General features: G+C 37.0%; 1 protein-coding gene across 1 annotated transcript; it reads left to right on the top strand.

The window, feature by feature from the left end:
* The first annotated feature begins 11,478 nt into the window (after window positions 1-11,478).
* On the top strand, window positions 11,479-17,323 carry LOC146983113 (uncharacterized). Its single transcript, XM_085784541.1, has 11 exons — window positions 11,479-11,608; window positions 11,802-12,092; window positions 12,172-12,483; window positions 12,572-12,847; window positions 13,669-13,956; window positions 14,052-14,363; window positions 14,446-14,721; window positions 15,581-15,904; window positions 16,069-16,386; window positions 16,532-16,816; window positions 16,906-17,323. Exons 1-11 carry the CDS (start codon window positions 11,521-11,523, stop codon window positions 17,061-17,063), a joined length of 2,928 nt encoding a protein of 975 aa, XP_085640667.1. The 5' UTR covers window positions 11,479-11,520; the 3' UTR covers window positions 17,064-17,323.
* Window positions 17,324-17,834: the final 511 nt, after the last annotated feature.

Here is a 17,834-nt window from a genome sequence, read left to right as displayed (position 1 = left end):
CCTGTTGTCAGTTTACTTAATGCTAAAGGGTTATAAACATGACTTAATCCATCAACCACCATGACAAAATACCACTCAGAATATTCAGAGCATGCAGGGGAGTATGGTGTTGCACTGTTGCTTCACAGCAACAAGGTTCTAGGTTTGAGGGTTTGATCCTCCTCTGTAAGGAACTTGCATGTTCCCCATGAGTGGGTTTGTTTGATAAAGCTTCCTGGACAGTTCAATACATGCACATTAAATTCATTGATGACTCTGAATTGTCCACAGGTTTGAAATGGAATAAGCCGTGTTTGTTTGTCTCGGCGTCAGCCCTGTGATTGACTGGCGTCCTGTCCAGGGTACACCCCACTATGATTTTTTATTTTGTATGCAAAATAAGTGTGAAATGGCCTCTCTCAGCTTGAATTACATTGGCTTCAGATAACATCAATGTATTCATTCATTACTTGTTAGATTGCCAGTTTATAACAATACATTTTGGTTCACACACTAAAATGAGGGGAGAAACAACATGTGAGTAAAGACTACCATCTAGTGGAAAAAAGGCTTTATAGACTTAGTCCTTTTTCTTGAGACAGAAAATTAAAAGGATGTTTGGTTGGAATTGCCAAAACAAAGCACAAGATAAGTGCAAGCAATATGTATTGTTATGGTTTTCTAACACATTTATGGCTATTTCTACTATAACAGAAGATAATCACTTGATGGGTACAGTCAGATATCATTATTGCGTACAAAAACTCTTGGCAGTCCTCTCTCTCTCTCTCTCTCTCTAAAGTTTAAACATGTCTTTTGGCTTCTATGTCTGAAAAAAAAAGAGAAAGGGAGAAAATAATGGATCAGGCAGTTTCCCAATATCATATGCTCTAAAGAAAGTACAGTAGATATTCTAAATGTGAGCTAAGGATCATGCGGGCCATATTTGTGTTACCAAGATTATAAATAAGTGCCACTCTCACTCATTGTATCTAATGTGGCCACAGTGATATGGCCAGTGGTGGACAGTAACGGAGTAAATCTACTTGAGTACTGTACATATCCAGAGGATTTGTACTTTACTTGAATATTAGATTTCTTTGGTACTTATTACTCTTACTTGAATACATTTCCAAGACAAATATTTTTACTTTTACTCGAGTTAATTTCTAGGAAGGCTGAAAAGTACTCGCTACTTTCAGGTCTGCTCTTTCTTTTTTTTTCTAAAATACTATGAACACAAGCTGTGTTTGTCAAAGAAGGAAACCCTAACCCCTAAAAGCAGCACATCAGTGCAGGTGGTTTCAAAGACTTAATTCTCAGAAACAAGAGTTAAAAGGTCCTTTAATTCATTTAGAAAAAATTATAGTAATTCATTGATGTGAAAAATAAGAAATTTACTCTTACTTTTACTTAAAGTAAATTTAAAAGCATGTACTTTTGGATACTTAAGTAACTTTAAAAGCAAGTACTTTTTTACTCTTACTCGAGTAACATGTCGACTGAGCTACTTTTACTTGTAACGGAGTAAATTTTGACTAGTAATATTTGTACTCTTACTCAAGTACTGGGGTCGAGTACTCTGTCCATCTCTGGATATGGCAATAAAACTTTATTTATTTCGAAATGTGACAAAAGCACAACTAAGAAAAAAAAACTTGTCACCTTGATAACCTGATAGGAAACTGGAAAAATCAACAAAAATATAAAAATACCAATACTTGAAATGTGTTAATCAAAAAAAGAAAAAAAAAAGAACAAGTGAAAATGAAATCAGAGGCAAAATAAAAAGATCACATGTGCATCCTTGTGGTTGCTGTTTGCAAAACTTACCACAACAGTACGCAGCCAATTAACAGACTGAAGCTGCTCTGAATGGTGGAATTGTATTTGTTCAAAAACAATGTAAATTAAATTTGATTGACAATTTTGATTATGACAGTATGAACACCACTGTGTATGACTGAAATGGAAACCAGTTCCACAGATCTGGATCCCACAGTTTTGGAACAGTCTACTCCACAGCTTCATCTGCAGTTACTTTGTTTAAGGTCACAGCTATCTCATTTTACAGCATTCAAATATAGCCCTATAACCACTGAGCCACTGAGACTGTTCCCGTGGTAAATGCTGAAGTTATGGTGTCCCTTCTTACTATAGGGAGATGAGAGTACAGGATACTACTCAGGTTATTTTAATTGTGCCACTGTTCTGTCTTTCATTGCAAGCACAATGCATGATGTGTTGTTATGTGTTGATGCCTCTGTAATGGATAATGTAAGTATACCACTTGAGTTGATATTTCAGTTGTTGTGTTTCTGCTGCCACACCACTAATTTCAGAAAAACTACTTGATGGTTAAAGCAATATTACCATTTGCCTTTATCATTATTGATTTGAGTGGTCTGGCACATTAGCTGCAGTTGCCATGAGTGCATCTTAACATAACCATAAATCTACATAATATTTAGAAACACTGTCGATTGAATTGTGAAGTAAAGGTTTGTATTATTTGTATTAGGCTACACCAGAATGTTAAGTTTCATACTTGTGGTGTACTGTACATCAAAAGCTGGCAAAAATGTGACTTAATGCTTATTCATATGAATCTAGTTCATCTGGTTGTGTTAACTTCCCTGCTACAAGAACTGGGGCTGATATGAGGGTCTGACAAAGAGGAAATTGCTAACCGCTGGTAAACACACTTAATTTTATGTAACCCTGACCTCAGAAATTGAATAAGGGAAATGGTTAACATGGTTAACAGATGTAAAGTGGAAACTGCTTTGTCAGTGAAACCTTGCATTCCTTTATTTAAAAAGCATTTAACTTATTTGTATTAGGATCAGATTGTAAAATGTGAGTTACGGCATAGTGTGAGGGCTACTGCGGAAAGGGACATGTGTCACCGTGACTTCTGGTGAGTAACAATCAAATTACATTAATATTGACTGAATTATAGGTTACGGTCACATTTCTGTTAGTTTAAACTGTAAATACGATTCAAAGGTCAAAGTTGAGGTATATGTCATACTGACTATTCAATAGATGATTCAAGCTTGTAGATGCACGTACAGTATGTGCTATTTAAAACCGTCACTGACTAGATGACTGGGGAAATGAACACTGGTGACTGTCACATCAGGTAAAATAATCTTTATTTTATCTTCATATATATTTCATATATAATATTTCATTATTAAATTCTGCACATTTAGGTCAAAGTCAAGAGCTTTATAAGCTCATTTTTGAATGGTGAATGTGTTAACACACTGTGATGATGCTTTTGATGGTCACAGTTAGATCAAGTAAGCAAGTTTTCTTTTCTCTCTTATTTTGACTTTTTTTATCTCTGTATTTTTTAGAAATGCAGCTGTGACACTTTGCAGGTTATGAATTTATTGAAAAATGTATTTTAAATGTGTTCAGCACACTCAAGAACAATTGTTCAAACCAAACTCTGGCATGAAGGAATGGGTTACTAGAGTAATGAGTTGTTGTGACAAGTGTGAATTGACTCTCTTAACTGTGACAACTGGGCTCTAGACTACTGGGGGAAAGGCACAATGGTAACTGTGTCATCAGGTAAGATTTATACCATTTAAAATGCACAATTTCAGAATGTGAAGTGTCTTGTTTAAGTTATATTGAAACTTCTCGTTATCTTAAGTCTCAGTTCAAGAGGGAATAGGTTTTACACAATATATATGGTAAAAAGTCAAACAGTGATAATCTCAGTAGAACACAATGATTTATGACATTCATGGCTGATGCGTTTTAGGTCATTTCAATGGATTTTATAAGATTTGTATTAACTCAATTTCTGGTAGACTTTTTGCACTCGGCAGTAGCAGCTGTAGCAGGGGCGTCACTAGGTTTTAAGGACAGGGGGGGCTTAGCCCCCAGTAGATGCACAGGATATGAGTGAATGTAGTGCGCAAGCACGAACTTTCACAATGGCCCGGAAAAAACACAATATTTAGAATTTAGAGTAAATTTAGAGTATTGAATCATGGGCTAGTTGAATTGAGGAATAAGTAAAGTAGTAGGTAACTGGGTAAAAGTAGATGCTAAAAAAGTTAACCTGAGTAATTTTTCAGATCTTTGACTATCATGGATATGTCCAGGCGGAATTTGACGTACCAGACTGGAAAACTAATTATATTTCACTAGTAGCCTGTGTCATAATGGTTATACACTCCATCCAAATACAGCTGTTTTTGGCTCATTTTGATTTCACCCAGACCTCCTCACATTTTCCCATTCAAATAAGACCAGACAACAGAAATGAAGTGCGACTCCAACTGGAGCAGATATTTATATGCACATTTCCCCCTAGAAATCCCTTCATCTTCTACACAACCAGGACCTTCACAAGAAATTTCAGATTTTTTTTTTTCTGAGCTGAAATAGACATTTGGGGGTGGTTTAAATGACTGACCCTGAGAATCATTTAATTTGAATATTCTGCTTTTATTAGTAGTTTTATTTGGACTAGCCTACCTATATATTGTTATCATGCTGTTTTATATTCCTCTGTCTTACCTGATCTTCTGCATCTTCAGGGCATGTCTCTGTCTGGCCTCTCCCTACAGCATTTCTCTCCCTGTCTGTCTGAGCTGCTGCAGTGTCACCAGATATCATTAGTATTTTAAATTGATCCATTAAATAATCAGTTTTTACTGCTAAATGTTATTTTCTTTAACACAGCCAAGCTACAAAGTACCAGATGCATGTTAACACATTACACACATACACAGCACACACACACACACACACACACACACACACACACACACACACACACACACACACACACACACACACACACACACACACACACACACGGCACATGAGACAAAGAGAAAGAGAGAGAGAGAGAGAGAGAGAGAGAGAGAGAGAGAGACATGATGACAGGAGTGTTCAGGATCCCCGTTTAAAAGTTTTCCCCACCAGAATCTAGCCGAACTTTGGAGCATTATTTAGCCCGTTTTCTGACAAACTATCATGGCATGGTTGGTACCAACAGAAGCCTAGCATCTCCTGGTTTCATATAATATCTGTATCTTCGCTCTAGCTTTAAAACTGACCTGTTTACAACGCGATTAATATTTCACATTAATTAAAAAAAAATATTGCGGTCATTTTGACATCAACACTGCTATTTAGAGATGTATAGCTTTAGCTTACTGTCTGATGCCTGCTGGTCCTACTTTTAGCTACAGTTGGACTGACTCTCCCTCTGTTGACATCAGAGCTCCTGCAGCCCGTCACTGCAGGCTCGGAGCGGAGCTTCAAACAAGCCGCCGCTACATGGGCGCAACCAACTCACAGCTGGGAGGGGGGTGGTCACACACTCAACAAACTAATTAAATTAAACAAATCAGAAATAACAAGAGACAAATGCGATGACAGCTGGGGGTTCTTAAAAGGAGAATATATGTCACATATATATATATATAAAGTCACATAATAAAAGAACACCAAATTATTTGGGGGGGCTTAAGAATATTTTAGGGGGGCTGAAGCCCCCCTAAAATAGGCCTAATGACGCCACTGAGCTGTAGCCTTTTTATACTAAGAGCTAAGTAGATTCAGCACTGTGCTAATACGGTGCTCTTGACTACTGGGGAAAGGGTACAATGGTAACCGTTTCATCAGGTAAGAACACTTTTTATCTCATATAAAATTGCTGAATTTGAACAAAAATGATACATTTTTGCCAGAAAATGCCATCAACTCACTTGATGAATCTTCACTGACTTTACACCTTCCTTCCTTCAAATTCAAAAACTTATTAATGAATATTGTCGAAGTTATGCATTGAAAGTATTTCACCAATTTGTATCTAGAATAACACAATATTGCCACAATTTATATTATTGAGGGAGGTTAATCTTGGCACAACAAAAAACTTTTAAATAAATGGGATAGAGAAACATAAAGCTCTTTGTATGGAGGTTACTTGAAATTTCATCATTCAACATTTTAAAGGTAATGTCTTACATGCTGAGCGTTGATCCATGAATGAGCTCAGTTGGCTTCTGCATGTTTAACAGATGCCTGGTGAAAAATGCCATATCTTTATTTTAATTCCACTGTGGGGTTTTTCCTTTATCAGAATCAGATGTGTCAAGACCAACTGTGTTTCCTCTGATACCATGTGGTCCAGAGACTGGAGATATGGTCAGTATTGGCTGCCTTGCCACCGGCTTTGCACCGGCATCACTGACTTTCACATGGAACGAAAATGGGACAGCCTTAACGGACTTTATTCAGTACCCTCCAGAAAGGGAAAAAAACACTTATATGGAAATCAGTCAAATTCGAGTAAGGCGACAGGACTGGGATGCAGGGTTGTTTTACCAGTGCGCTGTGTCACATCCTGCAGGAAAAGCACAGACCTTAACCATCACAAAGCCACGTAAGATCTAATTTACACTCTCCATAAATGCTTTTTTGGAAGTTGATTTGAATAAGTTGTTTCACTTGACAAAGCTGTGAGCTGTGTTTTAATTGTCCAACAATTTTAATGCATCTGACCTTTTGTAATGGCCCTTTTTTTTAATAGATGAATGCATCTGAGTAAATGTAAATGTTAAATCAGATGTAATTATTACAGAATTACAGAATATGACAATGCATAAGCAGTTTGGTAATATTATACAATAAATCTTGCAATTCTTAATTGATAGATTTTTAAGAATAATTTAGGTAGAATAAGATATCAATCAATTAAACTGAATCAACCATGATGCAACTTCTGATGAAGACACACAAATAACCTTGAAACGCAAGTCATATAATGTTATTTGGTGTATTAAATAACCATTTCAAATCGCATAATTTAGCCAAAAATATAATATAAAATAAAATATCACTAAAATAATATGTGCACTGAGTGTAGATAAAATACTTTATGCAAAACAAACAAAAAAAAACATTTTATCAAGAGACAAACACATAATAGAGCAGATAACTCGATACAATATTTCATAGGTAGATACTACATCCTAACCAGAGTTAACTTAGTACACGTGGTAGCAAGTTTAAGTGCATAAGCTAATGATTCCTTGTATGTATTTATTTTCTACATATACTATTATGCTATGACTAAGAACAAAACTTTGAAGTGTGCTCTGCTTCTTCCCATTTGTCTTCTTAATATTTCTGTATGTTTATCATGAACGTGCACATTAAATCATTCGCTCATACTAAAAAGTCAGTGTATATGTACAAACAAGCATAAGATCTACTGTCCAATTATGTAAATGTTTTCACTTTGACTAGTTAGAGTCAGACCAAGTTGTATGTTGTGTACAGCAGTAAGGAAAAGTCATGAACTTGGCTATATTCTAATCTAAATCTACTGTAAATTTAAATTACATTGACATTGTTCATCTCTCATACAAAGAAAGATGTGCCCTGTGCTCCAGCTTCTGCACATAAACATGTATCCATATATTTGTGAATGTGTTTGTTTTTCAGCGGGGTTTTATCAGGCGCCAACTCTTACACTGATGGTCTCTTCTGACGAGGCTTCCCTCTCTTGCTTTGCCAACAATTTTTCACCAAAAGATTATGAAATCAAATGGCTGAAAAATGATGAAGAAATCACCAGCAAAGTAATCGAGGTCAAAACACCTGTTGGGGAAGGAAAGTTGGCGAATGGAACTAAGGTGTACAATGTAGCAAGTTTCCTAACATTCCCGTCTAATGATGGATTTTGTGGCGCCAGGTTTAAATGTGAGTTCAAGGGGAAAGACGACAAAGGAGATGTATTTACTAACTCATCAGCGATCACGATTGATGGTCAGTAAATTTTGCTTTCCAACATTTATTTTAATTGAATTTCATCTTCAGTAGTTCTTAGCCATTGATGTTTATTGATATGGTCTGTTGATATGTGTTTTCAGGTTGTTCTGGTTTAGAGAGAGACATTCACATTGAAGGCCCCAAATTGGAGGATATTTTTCTGCATGGCAACGGAACTGTAAAATGTCAGGTCAAGGGGAACAAGATATTTGCTGATAGAGTTTATTGGCAGGATAAAAATGGAGAAGAGGTCCCTCCCACCAAAGCAACCCCCTCTAATGGAAAACCAGCAAGCAGTTCACTTAAAGTCACATATGACGAGTGGAGCAACGGAGAAAAATTTGTCTGTGTTGTTGAAGATAACAGTTCACCAGAGCCATTGAAGAAAGCCTATGAGAGGAAAATTGGTAAGACTATTTATTAATTATCATAATGTTATGAGTGTTATTTGTGGGTGTCTGTCAGTGCAGAGATCACTTCTTGTAAACACTTTGATTAAGCAGCAGGATGCAGCAGAATGGCTAATTGTTCTCTGATGCTTTCAGGAGGAGACATTCAGCGCCCTTCTGTGTATATGCTCCCACCAGTAGAACATACTAGAACAAACACAGTGACCCTGACTTGCTATGTGAAAGACTTCTTTCCTCAGGAGGTTTTGGTGTCTTGGCTTGTCAATGATGAGGCAGCAGACTCAAAATACAAGATTAGTATTACAAACCCTGTCAAAAGCAATGGATCCTACTACGCTTATGGCCAGTTATCACTCGACCTCGATGAGTGGAAAAACAACGACATGGTGTATAGTTGTGTTGTTTACCACCAATCTGTGATCAGCAATACTAAAGCCATTGTCAGATCCATTGGGCACAGTTCATTTGAAAAAACAACCTGGTCAACCTCAACATGAACATCCCTGAGACGTGCAAGGCCCACTAGATGTTATGTTGTGTTGGTGTGTCCTCTGCTGTTTGTTGTTAAATGTTTGTTGCTTGTGATACATTGTTGTGTGTTTGTCTTTTTAATGCAGATTCAAAATCAAAATAAAAAAAGCACTTTGTAACTCTGTTGTTGTTTTGTCCCATGCAGTTAATTCATGTCTTTATTCAACCAATGTTTGAGCTACATGTTGATTATATGTGTAGTCACACTAAAAATTGCAATGCAAAAAAATAATTGCTGTACTTGAAGGATGTTTCACAGTCAAACTAGTGACAGTAACAATATATCAAACTTTCAACATCATAATGTAATCACTAGCGAAATGCTGCAAAAACACCTCACTAACCTTTAGATAAAAAGTCTATAGAGCATATCATGTTTTTTAATTTGTGTTTGTAGATGTTGTGTAAACAGTGTGTAACCTGTCCTTGTGTATGTGTGTTTCTTCTAGTGGGTCTTGCATCCCAAACACAAGTTAGATGAATAACTATAGATCTGTGTTTCTCAATCAAATGAAAAATGTACCGACTCACAAGTCAAGTCATGCACCATCAATAATGGAGTCTTTCATAAGCAAATTGGTATGGTCCTTTAAATCGACATGGTCAGTATTTTTACAAAGACCATTGGCTTTACAGTGCACTCATATCAATGAGGTTATAAATATGTTGATTTCTTTATTCAAAGTTTGGTGTGTGTTGTCTTGATGTTAACTGAGAATTTACTTTATACTAGATCCAGGGATAGAATTTGATCCAGACAGTACCATAGAGGAAGAGGAAGATTACATGGGAAGCACAGCCATCACCTTCATCCTTCTTTTCCTCATCACTCTGCTCTTCACCATTGGAACCACTGCCTTCAAGGTAACAGTGAGTTTATATAATTGAGACATGCACCGATATGAATTTAACACAACTGGGTAAATTGAATCACCTATTCAAAAATATAACATACAACGTCATAGTTGAATGTTTGACTCGTTTTTGCGGTCGTGAATTAATTAATTAACAATTCTGCTCAATATCTATAACAACAACAACAGCAACACTTGTAGCTCCATACAGTGATAGGGTTCTTTATTTCAGACCGATGGAGATCCATATCACAGTAAAAGAACAGCAGGAAAAATAATGAATCACAGTCAACATTATTAATCATAAAGAGATTTGCAGATAATATTTAAAGGTTGTTACAATCAATCTGTTTTGTGTCTAAATATATGTTGTAGGTATTGAAACCTCTTATCCAAAATTCAAATTGAAACTTGCAATTTTTCTGTATATTCAGCATGATCCAATAATATGATTTCCTCTTAATTTAAGAGTAATTAATGTAGCAACACCCTAAAACAGAGGCTAGTTGTCTAGCATATGATTTCCCCGAATTAATTTACATTTATGTGATTTATATTTGTTTTACAAATAATGTACATTTATGGTGCAGAACTTTATTTAACAATAATGAGGTAATAAATTATTTGTCTTAGTAAATAATGTTTTACTTAAACATTATTAGACATACTTTAGACAAGCATTCAGTATTTGGGTTTATATTGTAATATTATAGGTTGTAACTGTGTATGTAATGTTTGTAACTGTTATTGTCATGAATTGTTTGTATAGTACATAGGTATTCACATTTTAAGGTGGCAACAAATAGGGATTTGATCATTTCAGTGAATTTTACTAATTCATGTTTTTTTCTGTCATTTCAGGTCAAATGAAACAAAGCGAACCTTATGTGAATGAGAATATTTCTCATATGTTTTTGTTTTCTTATATACTCACAACATCATGTAATTAATCTTTTTTTTCTTTTCATTAACAAGAATTTCAACTTAAAAAATGTTACAAAAGTATTTTGTTTTGTTTTGTGAATGTTAACATGAGGATTGATTTGCAGGTTTTCTCTCTTTTGAACAGGTTTCATCTACTTTCACTTCAAATATTTCTATTAAAACTGTATCTTTTTTATCTTATTTTATAATGTAATGTGATGCTATGTTCCCCACCAGCACCTGGATTCAACAGACCATTTTCACCTCAATATGTAAATGTGAAGATTTTACAGTTGGTTAGTTTCTAAGTGTGTTATTAATACACTTGAAGACTTTGTCAAAAAAAAAAAAAAGCAAAATGTTATGAGATATTAAAATATCTTACTGGCACAACCGCACTCCACACCTGGTGTGAGTGATGCACCGTTGCTCCTTGTGTGGTTTCACTTCATAATTTTTGTATTTTTGGGACCATGGTGTTACTCAATGCTTCCGCTTGCTACTTGCTCTAATCACTCTTGCTTGTCGTGCCACGCCATCTGTGCAACAGACTCCCAGCCTGATCTCCACCTGACTTTAAAATACCAGACAATGTGAAAGTAGAACTCTGCCATCTAACCTAAATACTTAGTTATTACATGTAGCACTGAAACAATACAGTTGATAACTTGACCAAAATCAGAAGGTATGTATAATTCAACATATTATATGAGTTCATACAGTACATTCTCATCTAATAATGAGAAGTTTAAAGACTAACTCTCTGCTCTATCTCAGAACTAAGGGTCGTCTCTCCAAACATCACACTGTACCCTGCCTGGGATGGTAAAATTGGAGCTTCACCAGTCCGACTCATCTGCACCCTTAGAAGCTTCTTTCCAGGCCAACTGACAGTAGAATGGAAACAGGAAAACGAACCTTTAAAGACTGTGCCAATTGAAAGGAAGCTTCAGAGTGTGGGGGAAAAGGAGGAAACCTTCAGTCTAAGTAGCGAGATTCGGCCACAAATGAAAGAGTGGGAAAAAGGCTCAAGGTTTACATGCAGCGCTGTTCACAACAACATAACCTTTGAAGACACAACAAATATTTGTGAAAGTGAGTATACCTACTTTTAAACTGAACTATGTAAAGGTTGCCATAATAAAATTAATGGAAAAAAAATATTCAGAAAAAGATTATCAGGTAAATATGTTGTACTTGCAGTGCATGTGTAGACTTCTTGTTAAATTCATGTGGAGATTTGTGTTCTTGCTTCATGATTGTTTTACTTGGTTGTTTTCACTGACAGTTTCTTCAAGTTCCCCTCCACCAATTCATGTGGAGATTCCCAGCTTCAGGGCTGTAATGACAGCAGGATCTCAAGTGGTTGCAACATGCTCTGTCCTCACTGGTTTTGATGTCAGCATTACTTGGTCGATGCTTGGAGGAACTGGATCTAAGCCATGGATAAGGGCTGATAACATAACTCATAAAATCAGTCAAGTGACGGTTGCTGTGGATCAGTGGAAACAGCTCAAGAAGATAACCTGTAAAGTTGATCATAAGTGTTTCTCACCCAGTAAGACAGTAAATGTTTCAGGTAAGACAACTACAAGATGAACATTACATACATTATAACTAGTGTACTGTAAAGAAATAATTCAATCTCTATTATACAGGAGCTGCGGTTGGAGTCCCATCAGTGGAGATCAAGAGATCTCTCACAGATCTGTTGAAGGGGAACCCTTATGTGCTGGAGTGTCACATCACACAACTGTCCCCAAGTGACCTCTACGTCACCTTTCAGGCCAACAATGTTGACATGTCTGACAAACAGTTTGTTGATCTACCTGAAACCCCAGACCTTTATTCAGTCATTAAACACTTCCCAATCCCAGTCGCTAAGCAGAAGAAAGGCACAAGCTTCAGCTGCACAGTCAATCAAGGCTTCTCCTCAAACTTCACGTCAAACACAACAGGCAATATCTTTGGTGAGAGGAGTTACTCTTCTTTCTAAATGACCATTGAGTTTATGCCTCACATTATCTTCATTAATGCACTAATTTGTCTCCCTTTTAGTGGACCCATCTGTGGAACTTGTGTTGGTCCCCAGTCAAGAGTCAGGACCACAGAGACTCCTGTGCACTGGATGGGGCTTCAATCCTCAAATCGAATGGTTTTCTGACTCTCAGCCACTAACTGCTTCAAAAACTGATGTCACCATGGGTGCAGGTGGACATGTGGCAGTGACCAGTGAACTTCATGTCGCTCAAAACCAGTGGACAACAGGGATGGTCTTCACTTGTAAAGTGTCTGACACTTTAGAAGTCAGCAACCACATCAGCATGTGTTCAGGTAAAAAACTGGTATATTATACTATTATACATTATTATACTTCTAATTTGAATTTACATCACCTAAAATATAATATATATTCAAATACAAAAATGTTAAAAAAGAAAAAAAAAAATCAAATTTTGAATTGAATTATTTTGAATATTTCTTCTGGTGTATTTCCCACTCAATATTCTCTGATTGACATTTTAATTTGCCTGTTTGTACATTTTTTGAATTTGGTTCCTTAATGAAGGGCCGACCCCAAAAAATCGATAATGAAGTCCGTGATTGAATTTTTTTTTTTTGTCTTCATTTTTGACACAGGTTGTCATCGGCAATTGTTACATTGCAATGAGTAGGCTACTTGACATACTGGAAACCTGCCTGATAAGTTTTGGAGACATGCAGGGTTTCCCATACATTCATTATGTCCGCCACGAATAGACACCTCCCACCGTTGGACATTCCTATCGCATTTTATGTCCGCGAGTAATCGATTCTCTAAATATAGTAATCGGACAGCCCTGTGGCCTCTGTAGAGAGTTTATGCACTGCTTGGTTGATGGTTTTTTCATGTAAAAAAAAAGAGAATTGTTGTCCATGTTTGGAGAAATGAATGCCCCCAATATTGATGATACTTCACAAATGCATTCATTTACTTCAAACTGTCTTCTTGCATTGCTCTGCCCCCCTGTGGACACAACTAGGTATTTCAATGATTTAAACCTTTGCATGTTTTAGTCAGAATTTTTAAATATCTTTTTTTTTTAGAACTGAACCAAGTACGCAGTATTTCACCTTGCTTCATGATTGTTTTACTTGGTTGTTTTCACTGACAGTTTCTTCAAGTTCTCCTCCACCAATTCATGTGGAGATTCCCAGCTTCAGGACTGTAATGACAGCAGCATCTCACGTGGCTGCAACATGCTCTGTCCTCACTGGTTTTGATGTCAGCATTACTTGGCTGATGGATGGAAAACCAGAAAGCTCTGTGAAAAAGGTTGATAACACAACTCATAAAATCAGTCATGTGACAGTTGATGTGAATCGGTGGAAAAAGGCCGGGATGATAACCTGTAAAGTTGATCATAAGTGTTTCTCTTCCAATGAAAGAGTACCTGTTTCAGGTGAGGAGACTAGACAAGATGAACATCACATACATTATAACTGTAAGGTACTGTTAAGAAATAATTTTGCTTTCTTTTCTTTCTCTATTATACAGGAGCTGCAGTTGGAGTCCCATCAGTGGAGATCAAGAGATCTCTCACAGATCTGTTGAAGGGGAACCCTTATGTGCTGGAGTGTCACATCACACAACTGTCCTCAAGTGACCTCTACGTCACCTTTCAGGCCAACAATGTTGACATGTCTGACAAACAGTTTGTTGATCTACCTGAAACCCCAGACCTTTATTCAGTCATTAAACACTTCACTATCCCAGTAGCTAATCAGAAGAATGGCACAAACTTCAGCTGCACAGTCAATCAAGGCTTCTCCTCAAACTTCACGTCAAACACAACAGGCAATATCTTTGGTGAGAGGAGTTACTCTTCTTTCTAAATGACCATTGAGTTTATGCCTCACTTCATTAATGCACTAATTTGTCTCCCTTTTAGTGGACCCATCTGTGGAACTTGTGTTGGTCCCCAGTCAAGAGTCAGGACCACAGCGACTCCTGTGCACTGGATGGGGCTTCAATCCTCAAATCGAATGGTTTTCTGACTCTCAGCCACTAAATGCTTCAAAAACTGATGTCACCATGGGTGCAGGTGGACATGTGGCAGTGACCAGTGAACTTCATGTCGCTCAAAACCAGTGGACAAGAGGGATGGTCTTCACTTGTAAAGTGTCTGACACTTTAGAAGTCAGCAACAACATCAGCATGTGTTCAGGTAAAAAACTGGTATATTATACTATTATACATTATTATACTTCTAATTTGAATTTACATCACCTAAAATATAATATATATTCAAATACAAAAATGTTAAAAAAGAAAAAAAAAAATCAAATTTTGTATTGAATTATTTTGAATATTTCTTCTGGTGTATTTCACACTCAGTATTCTCTGATTGACATTTTAATTTGCCTGTTTGTACATTTTTTGAATTTGGTTCCTTAATGAAGGGCCGACCCCAAAAAATCGATAATGAAGTCCGTGATTGAATTTTTTTTTTTTTGTCTTCATTTTTGACACAGGTTGTCATCGGCAATTGTTACATTGCAATGAGTAGGCTACTTGACATACTGGAAACCTGCCTGATAAGTTTTGGAGACATGCAGGGTTTCCCATACATTCATTATGTCCGCCACAAATAGACACCTCCCACCGTTGGACATTCCTATCGCATTTTATGTCCGCGAGTAATCGATTCTCTAAATATAGTAATCGGACAGCCCTGTGGCCTCTGTAGAGAGTTTATGCACTGCTTGGTTGATGGTTTTTTCATGTAAAAAAAAGAGAATTGTTGTCCATGTTTGGAGAAATGAATGCCCCCAATATTGATGATACTTCACAAATGCATTCATTTACTTCAATAACTGTCTTCTTGCATTGCTCTGCCCCCCTGTGGACACAACTAGGTATTTCAATGATTTAAACCTTTGCATGTTTTAGACAGAATTTTTAAATATCATTTTTGCAAGTTTTAACAGCTAATACAGACTTTCTAAATCAACAATCAAGATGTGAAATATGTTTTTTCTCATGTTGCCTTTTTTCTGTCTTTTGATTTCATCTCATTTTTTCAGTAACCCCAGCCTCATCTCAGTCAGTTGGCGTGTATGTTCAGGGACCACCACTCCAGGAGGTTCAGGACATTAAACAGTTGACTGTCACCTGCCTTCTGGTCGGCGTCCGTCTGCAGGATTTCTCCATCACTTGGAGAATTGATGGACAAAAGTTTCAGAATAACTATACTGAGCCATTAGTAGGCCACAGTAATGGAACAGAAACTTTGCAGAGTTTCTTCAATATTTCAGCAAAGGATTGGGATGACTATAAACAAGTGTCTTGTGAAGCAAAGCACCTGTGCTCCAGCCACAGCCAAAAGGACCAGATAAGCAAAAGCAGAGGTAGTGTTATGTATTAAGTCAAATCTTTGTGACTGTGAATTTCTAGAGGTTCAACAAAGCTTTAGAGTTCAAAATAAGCTTTATCCAAATAGTAAAGCTGAAGTAGTTAAAATGAAACCTATTTTTTACTGTTGTTTTCTTTTTCCTCTTCTTTTTTTCCCAAGTCTTGCATAAACCAATAGTGAAGATAATACAACCAACTCTATCGGAGCTCTCTACATCTGATAGCCTCACTCTCATTTGCGTGGTGTCTGGATATTTTCCGTCCAACATCATCGTGTATTGGGAAGAGAATGGTCAGAGACTGCCAGAAGCTCGCTACACCAATGGTGCTTCATGGAAACAGAGAGAGAGCAAGACTTATTCAATCTTCAGCAGACTAAATGTATCCAAGGCTGAAGACAGGAGCTCCACATATTCATGTGCTGTGAGACACGAGTCATCTAAACAACCGTTTGAAAGGTCGATAGAAAATGTGTTTGGTGAGTTTAAAACAGTTGTCATTGACTGGTAATGGTCCTTATTCTTGTCTGGCCTCGTTACTAAATAGCAGTCATGTAAGCTCAAAGATTTAAAAGAAAAGTAGCATTTTGCCTTTAATCCTTTTATGTTTTTATCTTTGTTCAGCCTCAGTGATCCACAGCAAACCTTCAGCCACCTTGCTTCAGGGTACAAATGAACTTGTATGCTTGGTCTTTGGGTTCAGTCCTGCATCCATTAATGTCAGCTGGTATGATGGACCAAAGGAACTATTGGACTACAACACCAGTGAACCCAACAGAGATGAAAGTGGGAAATTCAGTATCCAAAGTCACCTACGTCTGTCCCAGGACAACTGGCTACAAGGCAAAGTCATCACCTGCAAAGTGACACACGTAAACACCACCCTATCCCTGAACATATCCAAACCAGGTAACAGTTCATCATCCCTTGATCTCCATCCCCAAATCCCTTCACAGTCCTTCCATGATGACACTAACAAATCTTGATGCTTTTTGCAGGCACAATGGAGCACTGCGACTTCTTTGATGACATCATGCATGTTGATGTGAATGAGGATATGGCTGTGGAGAGCTGGTATATAGCTCTCACGTTCCTCCTTTTTTTCTTGATTTCTTTCATCTGTGGTGTCTGTGTTACCACTGTTAAGACTAAATGATGATTATCCAATTTTATCATTTAAATCTGGTCTTTTGATGACATGACCTGACTACTTTTACATTTCTTTCTTTCTCATTTGCCTTTGTTATCATGGATCTTTATGGAGGTGTTTTCTTCTAGGTTCAAGTTTTTCTATGCTTTAGTGTGTTTGCAGTGGAATGTATATGTAATGCTTGAAATAGTATAGGTCAATAACATAGTCAACAGGTACTTGATGACTGGCCTTTACGATTAAAAAGATGAAATATGGAAAACAAAGTGTGTCATAATTTCATTCAATTATTACAATAAATCAAATAATGAAATACACTCATTTAAAAAAAAACACCATTAATATTGACATGAGGGTCACTGGTCAGTATTGTGATTTTAAATGCTTGATACGACAGAATGCCACAGTGCCACACTTGCATTACTCTGATTGTCCACAAGAGGATGACAGAGCTCCACATGCAGCAGCTGTGATTTACCACCCCTTTGTAAAACACTGGTCATGCAGTAATTTGAAGATGCTGACAAGTCTGAACTGAACTTCCTAGATGGCATGACACCGAGGTACATTCACTGAAAAACATAGAAACAGTTTTTAAGTCTCTGCTGTCTGTATAAACACATACACACACAGAGGCACTGTAAGTGTGTGCACACATTTGAGTAACTTTGAGTTAGACCTGCATGTTTTGGTCTCCATTTGTGTACCTTGTGGGTTTAAAGGAATTTACATCTGGGAGGGATGACACAAGGCACATCCAGACTTACCATTGGCTAC

Source organism: Trachurus japonicus, chromosome 8, assembly GCF_045865225.1.
Source record: "Trachurus japonicus isolate A0001 chromosome 8, Traja_1.0".
Lineage (NCBI taxonomy): Eukaryota > Metazoa > Chordata > Actinopteri > Carangiformes > Carangidae > Trachurus > Trachurus japonicus.
The sequence above is the reverse complement of the archived record's forward strand: the minus strand, read 5'-3'. Positions and strand labels throughout refer to the sequence as shown.